This window comes from Haliotis rufescens, unplaced genomic scaffold (assembly GCF_023055435.1).
Source record: "Haliotis rufescens isolate VD_foot unplaced genomic scaffold, xgHalRufe1.0.p SCAF_16, whole genome shotgun sequence".
Lineage (NCBI taxonomy): Eukaryota > Metazoa > Mollusca > Gastropoda > Lepetellida > Haliotidae > Haliotis > Haliotis rufescens.
Window position 1 is genome coordinate 25,161,606 of NW_025963846.1, and position 10,211 is coordinate 25,171,816.

The 10,211-nt window shown below is 42.5% G+C and overlaps 1 protein-coding gene across 1 annotated transcript; it reads left to right on the forward strand.

The window, feature by feature from the left end:
* The first annotated feature begins 764 nt into the window (after positions 1-764).
* Positions 765-9,759, forward strand: LOC124133890 (cysteine-rich venom protein Mr30-like). Its single transcript, XM_046498476.2, has 9 exons — positions 765-871; positions 2,141-2,172; positions 2,574-2,738; positions 4,280-4,370; positions 5,401-5,549; positions 6,503-6,597; positions 7,589-7,677; positions 8,091-8,189; positions 9,566-9,759. The coding sequence occupies exons 1-9, from the start codon at positions 808-810 to the stop codon at positions 9,673-9,675; spliced, it is 894 nt and encodes a 297-aa protein (XP_046354432.2). The 5' UTR covers positions 765-807; the 3' UTR covers positions 9,676-9,759.
* Positions 9,760-10,211: the final 452 nt, after the last annotated feature.

Genomic DNA, 10,211 nt, shown 5'->3' on the forward strand with positions numbered 1-10,211 from the left:
ATGAGTACCCATAGACAGGTCATAGCACACATTGTAGTGTACCCCGCTATGATAGAGCTGAAATAATTGTGACACTAACGCACATAACCCAACCCACTCACTCACTCAATGTTGTACGGCGCTAAACGCCACTTTTGTATTCAATGTATATTGTGTTGACATATGATCTGTAGTGATTGAAAGCAATCTATCAATACACAAGCTTGTATTTTGAAACATATACTTAATGACACTTAATGACACTTAATGACATATACTAATAGGCATACACGAAACTCGTTGTTGTTCCAATTAAAAGGAATATTGAACATGGAAACAAAACAATCACACTTTTCATTATTGTGTCTGTTTCACATAGGAAGTTCCCACCTGGTCTCGAGTTTCAATCGGACTTCCATCTTAAAGTGAAAGTACTAAACCATTTTATACGAAATTGGGTTCTTCCCGCATCCAATTCGACCGCATCGTACCACACTGTACTCTTTTATCTGGCTCGCAATTAACCGGACGTGGGGTCACGTGGCATGCTGATATTATTTGATCTCCTTTCAGGATATTTGATTGTATTGAATGAAATCGAGATACACTGTCAACTCGCATGATGACAATCAGTGACAGTTTTAAGCAAAAACACAATCACACAATCATTAAGTTATTAGATTTTATTTTTATCTGCCGGATCACATAAAAACACTCGCTGAAACAATATGCAGGTTTTTTTTATCACCTGCCACATCTACACCAGCGGGCAATAAAAGGACAGAAGAATGTGTTGTTGTCACAACGTTGACGAAGACGAGGAAGACAATGATGAAGTTCACTTTGCTGCTGCTGGTGGTGTTGCTTGGGTCGGTGATGGTAGAGGGAGAAGGTGAGTGGTACATTTACTCCCTCGTAGTTAGACGTGGCTTGACTCACTCATCACCATCTTAATTGCCGCAGTTCTCCTTGTGAAAAGCCCCCATGGAATCTGTTACGGCGGATAATCAAGACTGGTTGTTCTCTGTCATTTACGCTTTATAGTATACAGTGAGACCTCGTTAAGAAGCGGGCCCTTTCATATATATGTCCGGGGGCACGGGGGGCCCAGTCGTCTAAAGCGCCGCGATTCCCTGTGCGATGGAGTTGCGTCCATTGGACACCCCAGAAACCTACGATTGTGGTTTCGAATCCCTATTCGCCCCGATTATGTTTCTAGGTTTGTCAGCACCATACCCGTGCTCGTGGGTTTCACCGAAGTGGTAAACGTCTGAGACCTGCATCACTTCGGGCTATCCTCCCACATTAAGCTGACACGCCGCGATAGAACTGGAATATTGATATGCCGATATTTGATCATACTGTTGGTCCCGATTCTACCCTGGGCAAATACCGATACATCGTATTTATGATTCTTGGAGATAGTCGAGTTTGAGTGAAAGAAGGATATATATATGTCTATAACTATTTTCTGTGTAGTTGGGGTATTCACCCAGTGATGAAATAATAACTCAAAAAGGAGCCTCGCGGGTATATATCAAACATTATAACAACAGGCATTTGTCTCGTAACTAAAAGGTAACAAGTAACGTTTATGTTAAAAATGTCAGTCTGTCAGGTTACTCACGTGGTGCGTTGTTTCTTATTATTCATTTGCGCTGAGGGCATTGGATATTTTCATCATTAATGTTAATTTAATAAGCGTGTATGTAAAGCATATTATCTGTTTACTACCCACAATATCGTTGTAGCTTACGTCGTTTCGCAGCTAAATATATATTTCATAAACAATATGCATCAACTAATTTCTAGCTTCAGACAAATATTTTCACTCGAAAAAATCTTTTATTTCGCACCATATCAGTACACTACTTGCAATGAGGAAGCGACCATTTGATATTTATGACAACAGAAAATACTGGAAAAAATATGTCATCTCCTGGTCATTTCAACAAAATTTATTAGTCGCCAGTCCACTTAAAGTTTCGCCCTAATGGTCAGTTTTCCGGACTGATGAGAATTCGCTGTATAATGTACCTTGTCTGGGAGGATTTATTGACGCAAACGAAAGTTTCGATATCAAATTTGTATCTAAATAAAGCTAAAATTGACAACAACTAATAATTGAGTTAATATTGTATCATATATTTTTTTTATGCAGGGTCCTCAGATCATACCTTCGTGGTGAAGTCGGTAAGTGGCAGAAAATGTGTGTGAGTGAGGGAGTGAATGAGGGAGTGAATGAGGGAGTGAATGAGGGAGGAGTGGAGAGAGTTAATGTGTCGTGAATACTCCACGTTGAACAATATTTCAGTCATAGCTCAATTTGGTGAAACCCACTAGCATGGATATAGTGCTGACAAGGTAAATTAATATTGGGTGAATAGGTTTGTAAATATACGATCAGCGGATCCTGTTAAAAACAAGGAACGCAACTTTACAGAGTAAAGGCGATGCATACGCCAATGTCTAAATTACAAAAGTCAACACATCAGTTTTCACATGGTACTTATTACGAGGCTTAGATTGGAAAAGCTCCGTCGAGCCTGCAGCAGATTCCGCCATTACCCCAAACCTCTGTCTGCCCCGAACAGGACTGCGACTCTGCCTACCTCGCCATTCACGCTAACTACACTCTGTGTCTGGTGGACATAGGGACGGATGCCCCACTGTCAGCCGCGGACAAACAAGCCATCGTGGACAAGCACAACACGTACAGAAGTAACGTGTCACCGACTGCCACCAATATGGTCAAACTGGTGAGTAGTCAGAACACTGTTTGTAAGGTCGTGTAAGGTCGTCAGGCTGCCGTGAATGATTTCATCTTACATTGTGCCTTATATTGCTTTATATACGCGATAAATCGCAAAGAACAATGAAGAACGAAGCGTGGTTTATTTCACGATAAAACATTGTTGTATCGTGACTGGAGATTCGAACATGCGCTCGCAACTTGATGACGTCGTAAATTGGACGACGTTATTTTTTAGAAGGAAGTGTCTAGAGTGGGTTGTTCCCCTTAGATGTAGCTGGACAGCGCAGATAAACGCGATGGCCGAACGATCGCATCTTAAAGTAGGAGATATGACAATCAGTATTGGAAGAAAAGGGACAGATAATCGAGGTGAAAATTGTGAGAATATGCGTAACATACGACTAACGGGATCCGGTGGTCATTGTATCCCAATTGCTTGGATCGATGCTCATGATGTCAGTCACTTGATTATCTGGTCCAAACTCGATTATTTTCAGACCGCCGTCATATAACTGGAATATTGCTGACTGCGGAGTTAAACAACACACACACACACACACACACACACACACACACACACACACACACACACACACACACACACACACACAGAGAAAGTTTTGTTATTCCATTATTTTTTTGTAATTTTCAGTCTTTCATCACCAACATTATATACATAATTCCTTTCCCGGTTGTGATCAGGATCACTCGTATTTCGTCCATAACATAATATTCATTATTCCTTTACCTGTTGTGATCAGGATCACTCGTGTTTCATCACCAACATTATATACATAATTCCTTTCCCGGTTGTGATCAGGATCACTCGTATTTCGTCCATAACATAATATTCATTATTCCTTTACCTGTTGTGATCAGGATCACTCGTGTTTCATCACCAACATTATATACATAATTCCTTTCCTGGTTGTGATCAGGATCACTCGTATTTCGTCCATAACATAATATTCATTATTCCTTTACCTGTTGTGATCAGGATCACTCGCGTTTCATCACCAACATTATATACATAATTCCTTTCCCGGTTGTGATCAGGATCACTCGTATTTCGTCCATAACATAATATTCATTATTCCTTTACCTGTTGTGATCAGGATCACTCGCGTTTCATCACTTACATAATATACATAATTCCTTTACCTGTTGTGATCACTCACACTCGTGTTTCATCACTAGCATAATATACATAATTCCTTTACCTGTTGTGAACAGGATCACTCGTGTTTCATCACTAACAAAATATACATGATTCCTTTACCTGTTGTGATCAGGATCACTCGTGTTTCATCACTTACATAATACACATAATTCCTTTACCAGTTGTGATCAGGATCACTTGTGTTTCATCACTAACATAATAAACATAATTCCTTTACCTGTTGTGAACAGGATCACTCGTGTTTCATCACTAACAAAATATACATGATTCCTTTACCTGTTGTGATCAGGATCACTCGTGTTTCATCACTAACATAACATACATAATTCCTTTACCTGGTGTGATCATGATCACTCGTGTTGCAGGTGTGGGATGATAACATAGCAGGATATGCAGCTAAGTGGGCTCGACAGTGCTACGTGGGCCATGACGATTATGAGGCAAGATCCCTTCCAAGTAAGTGTTGAACATATGTCTGCAGCCTATGATCACTCGGGGGCATCAGTGTTGTGTGTTCCTCATCTGGATGGTCAGATTCAGTGAGGATGGTTGGTCAGTTACTGGCCCTTGGTCAGTCAGCAACATGCAATGAGGGTTGTAACAAAAAGATAAACGAACTGTGCAACTTTAGCAGTGTGCAAGCTATCTGATCCCAAGGGACATCAGTAATCGGCTTCAGTCAGTGTCCTCATGACAACCCCACCACGAATAATCGCAATTTAAGAGATTGTTTGTAATGATAGTACTTTCTCTACTTACATCGAAGGAATTTCTTTCTGTCCTAGTGTGACGTCATATCCATGTGTCCTCACCCACCCGATTCCCAAACACCCACCCACCTTGACATACCCTGACAACAGGTATAGGTGCTCATGACATCGACCACAGGGTTATGTGTCATTTGCCAGCCTGTAGCTCATCGGCCTCACTCACTCACTCATTCAAATAAACTCCCACTCACTCAAATACCCACCCACCCATCCACCACTCACTCACTCACTCACTCACTCAAATACCCACCCACCCACCAACCCACGCACTCACTCACTCAAATACCCGACCACCTACCAACCCACTCACTCACTCACTCACTCACTCACTCACTCACTCACTCACTCATTCTCTCACCCACTCACTCACTCACTCACTCACTCACTCACTCACTCACTCACTCACTCACTCACTCACTCACTCATTCTCTCACCCACCCATCCACTCACTCACTCACTCACTCACTCATTCTCTCACTCACTCACTCACTCACTCATGTAATGATCCCCAGCTCACTCACTCGATCACTCACTCACTCACTCACTCATTCTCTCACCCACTCACTCACTCACTCACTCACTCATGTAATGATCCCCAGCTCACTCACTCACTCACTCACTCATTCTCTCACTCATTCTCTCACTCATTCTCTCACTCACTCATTCTCTCACTCACTCACTCACTCACTCACTCACTCACTCGCTGCTTATTCTAGCTATGCCCGGAGTGGACATAGGACAGAATGTAGGTGGTGGCTACGACAGCGTCATGAAGGCGTTAGAAGACTGGCATGAGGAGGTTGGCGACTTTGAACACGGCGTCGGAAACAAAACAGTGGGCGCGGTTGTCGGCCATTACACCCAGGTAATCAGACTATGATTTATTGCGGCGTTAAACAATATTAACTCACTCACGCTGGGGATCATTACATGTCATATATCAGTGTTGTAAAGTGTATACGAGAGTCTTGTTTTCCAATATAATTAAAATCAGATCTTTGATCTCGCTACCGCTAAACAAAGATCTGAGGACATCCCGTTACCGGTCAAATCAGTACGACCTTTCATCCGACCAATCAGAGCGTCGCTTAGAATTACTAGAACGGGAAAGTGACAGTCGGAATGTGTTTTCTAATCATGCACCCTCGAGGTACACGGGATACTCCGAATGTCAGTTCGGTCACAATCATCGTATTTCTCTCTCTCTCTTCAATGGGATAATGATTTGAAACAGAAAACGTCCCATAGTCTGTGGGAAGTGCTCTATATAACATCGTCAATCTAGTAGACATTCCAGAATTTTCTCAAGTTCAGTTTTTAAATTTTGAATCCATATTTTTAAAAGCGTAGCGTGGAATGAAAATCGCCAATTTGAATCTTGTGCCGAATAGCTCGAGAAAGCTGTTTTCAAATTTCCGACTTCGTGTTCGTCATTTCATTGGTCGGTCAAAGTTCGCGAAAGGTCGTTCTGACAAGACGTCCTCAGATCTTTCTTGACCAATGAAGATCAGGGTAAGAATAGGTCTTCAGCAACCCATGCTTGTGGTTAAAGGTGACTATGCTTCTCGTAAGTGGCGACTAACAGGATCGGGTGGTCAGGCTGACTTGGTTGATACATGTCATCGTATCCCAATTGCGTGGATCGATGCTCACTGGATTGTCTGGTCCACACTCGATTATTTACAGACCGCCGTCGTATAGCTCGAACATTGCTGAGTGCGGCGTTAAACAACAAACAAACAAATAAGATCTTTCTCTGGCACCGAGAACAGAGCTATGCTTTTAATGAGATTGTGTATTTATCTATTCTGTGTTTAGCTTGTGGGGTTCAGAGCCATCCGCATCGGCTGCGGGGAAGCCACGTGTACAGGAGCGACATATAGTCGTTATCAAGTGTGCAACTACGCGATTGGGTGAGTAATTATTACAACTTTTGTTTGTTGGTTGGTTAACGCCGCACTCAGCAATATTCCAGCTATATGACGGCGGTCTGTAAATAATCGAGTCTGGACCAGAAAATCCAGCGATTGACATCATGAGCATCGATCCACGCAATTGGGATACGATGACATGCATCAACCAAGTCAGCGAGCCTGACCACCCGATCCCATTAGTCGCCTCTTACGACAAGCATAGTCGCCATTTACGGCAAGCATGGGTTGCTGAAGACCTATTCTATCACGACGTTACCAATCTACAACCTACCATCAGGCCACCCCGCCACGCCATTAGTCGTAGAAGTAGTAGTAGCAGCAGCAGCAGCAGCAACAACAGTAGTAGTAGTAGTAGTAGCAGCAGCAACAGTAGTAGTAGTAGTAGTAGTAGCAGCAGCAACAGTAGTAGTAGTAGTAGCAGCAGCAGCAGCAGCAACAGCAGCAGTAGTAGTAGTAGCAGCAACAGTAGTAGTAGTTGTAGTAGTTGTAGTAGTAGTAGTAGCAGTAGTAGTAGTAGTAGTAGCAGCAGCAGCAACAGTAGTGGTAGTAGTAGCAGCAGCAGCAACAGTAGTAGTAGTAGTAGTAGCAGCAGCAGCAACAGTAGTAGTAGTAGTAGTAGCAGCAGCAGCAACAGTAGTAGTAGTAGCAGCAGCAGCAGCAGCAACAGTAGTAGTAGTAGTAGTACTAGTAGTAGTAGTAGTAGCAGTAGCTGTAGTATAAACCGTGAAAGATGCAACAATGAGTGAGTGAGTGAGTTGGGTTTAACGCCGCTTTTAACAGTATTACAGTTATATCACGGCGTGTCAGCTTAATGTGGGAGGAAAGCCCGAAGTGATACAGGTTTCAGACGTTTACCACTTCGGTGAAACCCACGAGCACGGGTATGGTGCTGACAAACCTAGAAACATAATCGGGCGAACCGGATGCAACAATGATAGCACACAGGTGTAACATGATATCTTTGTTGCAGTCAACAGACGCAAGACGTCAAGACTCCATATGAGAAGGGAACTTCGTGCAGTAAATGTCCCGCGGACAAGTGCTCCAACAACCTCTGCGGTGAGCGTCTGTTTTCTCTCCACCGTTACCACAACACACAGGGACGATACACGCTTTTGTACAAATGACAGGAGACAGGAGAAACATGGCTTAGGACAAATCAAAAATTACAATTTCAACAACGACTGTATATATCTTTAACATACCGCACATAGTCGTAGAAATATATTCAAAGATGGTAAGTAGTGGTTGCATGTATTTGGAATTATTTATTTACGTGTATACGGTAAACACACTCGTTTAATGTGAACATACATTTTGTTGATCCTATTCAATTAGACGACAGAATCTCATGTGACAAGCATAGATCAATGGGACAGATTATGTCACAGAATCCCATGTGACATGGATAGAGTACGTCTACCATGCATCTCAAATGTATCTACAAATTAAAAACTCAAGTCAATTTTCAGATTGCGGAGACAAGCTGTGTCTGAATGGCGGCTCCTTGGACACCGGCACCTGCTCGTGCACGTGCAGCGGCATCTGGACAGGAAACACGTGCACTGAAAGTACGAATATTCATTTATATTAGAATAATTAACATTGTGATAGAAAAACCCTACCCGAATGCAGAATAGTTTATTTGAACTAGACTGTAATACTTATACTAATACTATAAGACAGTCCAACATTCGGAGAATGTGAAGACTCCCCAACACTGCAGCCTTCTGCATTACCCAGATTGTCAGCAGGGCTGTATTCCTGGTAGCAAACCCGGGTACTCTCCCAATGTCAGTCAACAGATTGGGAGGTTCCAAATATAAGGCACCGATAATAATTGGGAGTCGGACAACTTGGTACTTGGGATGCAAGCGGGACATTTCGAAAGCGAGGTCCGCATATTTGCCATGTTTTTCCTGAATCTTGTCAATCACATTGGTGTCAAAAGGGACAGAAAATTTAATATTAGATATGATATTATTGGATTCATAAAAAAGGGCAAGATCAGGTTGAAAGATGTATTTATCATTTTCCATGACGCCTTCTACATATACCGGGTCGTACCATGGATGGACCTCTGTGTCAAAACCACAAGCATGACGAAGACACCATCATGTCGCTTAAGAGACTGGGTTTATGCCAAAGCTGGGCATTCACTGACAATGCGTTGGACAGTCCCATGAAATTCATTACATAATCTACATTTCATATTTGCATTTTGATGCAAAATCAAACATTGACGGTTTCGAGTGGAAAGTGACTGGTCCTGAGCAGCAAACAGAAAACCTTCTGTTTCACTTGTCTGGCCAGCCGACTTCATCCAAGTGAAGGACTCTGCAGGGTTGCTGATCTTCTCGACACACTGCACACTAGTAGTAGTAGTAGTAGTAGAAGTAGTAGTAGTGGTAGTAGTAGTATGTGTAACAGCAGCAGAGCAGCGACGTGCATGCACGTGTGTTTGACTGCTTGTACTTGTCCGACTAATGCCAATTTATAGTGCTAACCCACTGAGATACCATGCCGCAGTTTAACATGAATACCCTACTCAGACACAGTATACTGACTCCAAGCCGACCAGTCCTTGTTTTACCCTCATTATACCAAGCGACAGGCAGGGTAACAATAAGCACCATATGTTAACGTCGTTTGGTATGACGCGGCCGGGGATCGAACCTCCGACCTTCCGCTCTCCGGGCAGACCATCTACCCACTGGACCATGGAGACCTAGTAATAGCAGCAGCAGCAGCAGCAGCAGTCAAGATTATTTCTGTTATTATAATCATCATTATTATGAACGTTATTGCCATTGTGTAAATTGGGTACAATGTGTGAAGCCCATTTCTGGTGTCCCCCGCCGTGATATTGCTGCAATATTGCTAAACGCGGCGTAAAACCATACTGACTCATTGTTTAAATAATATTCACCACTTTGTTTCACATCAGAGGCATGTGGAGCCGAGAAGGCCTGGTGTATACATGTGCCGTCAAAGCAGTGGTGTAAGGATTACAGCAACATCCCCGTGGATTGCCCGAGGTACTGTGGTGTGTGCTGAATGTTGGATGGCGCTGCCCAATGATCGCATACAGAATAGTTGAACTGTCACGCTGATAAAGTCAGAATAAAGACAATCTGTCAAGATGTTTGTTTCGTGTGTATTTCTCTATAGTCATGTGAATTGAAATGGGAAACAGTTAATGACGCAGGCTGCTAGTTTTTCGTCCTATAAAAGTGGCTCTGCTCGTAACCACGTTGTCTCACCAACATAAGTCTACCCTCAAAAGGGGTGGATCTAAAAATATATAGTTTTAGTTTTGCGTTCTACCCTTTTATGACTTTTGCAATTCGAATCGAAGAGTGGAAAGCTATATTCTCCTTGATTATGTTTCTAGATACGTCAGTGTTTCACCAAGTTGTATACAGTAAACTACGGTTATATCGAACTCAAAGGGACTACTAATTTTAGTTCGTTATAACCGTAGTTCGTTATAGGCATATGTACAACATAACTATAGCAAATAGTCTGGACCAAAAAAGTAAGGTCGTTATATCCGTAAGTTCGTTATAAGCGTGTTCGTTATAACCGTAGTT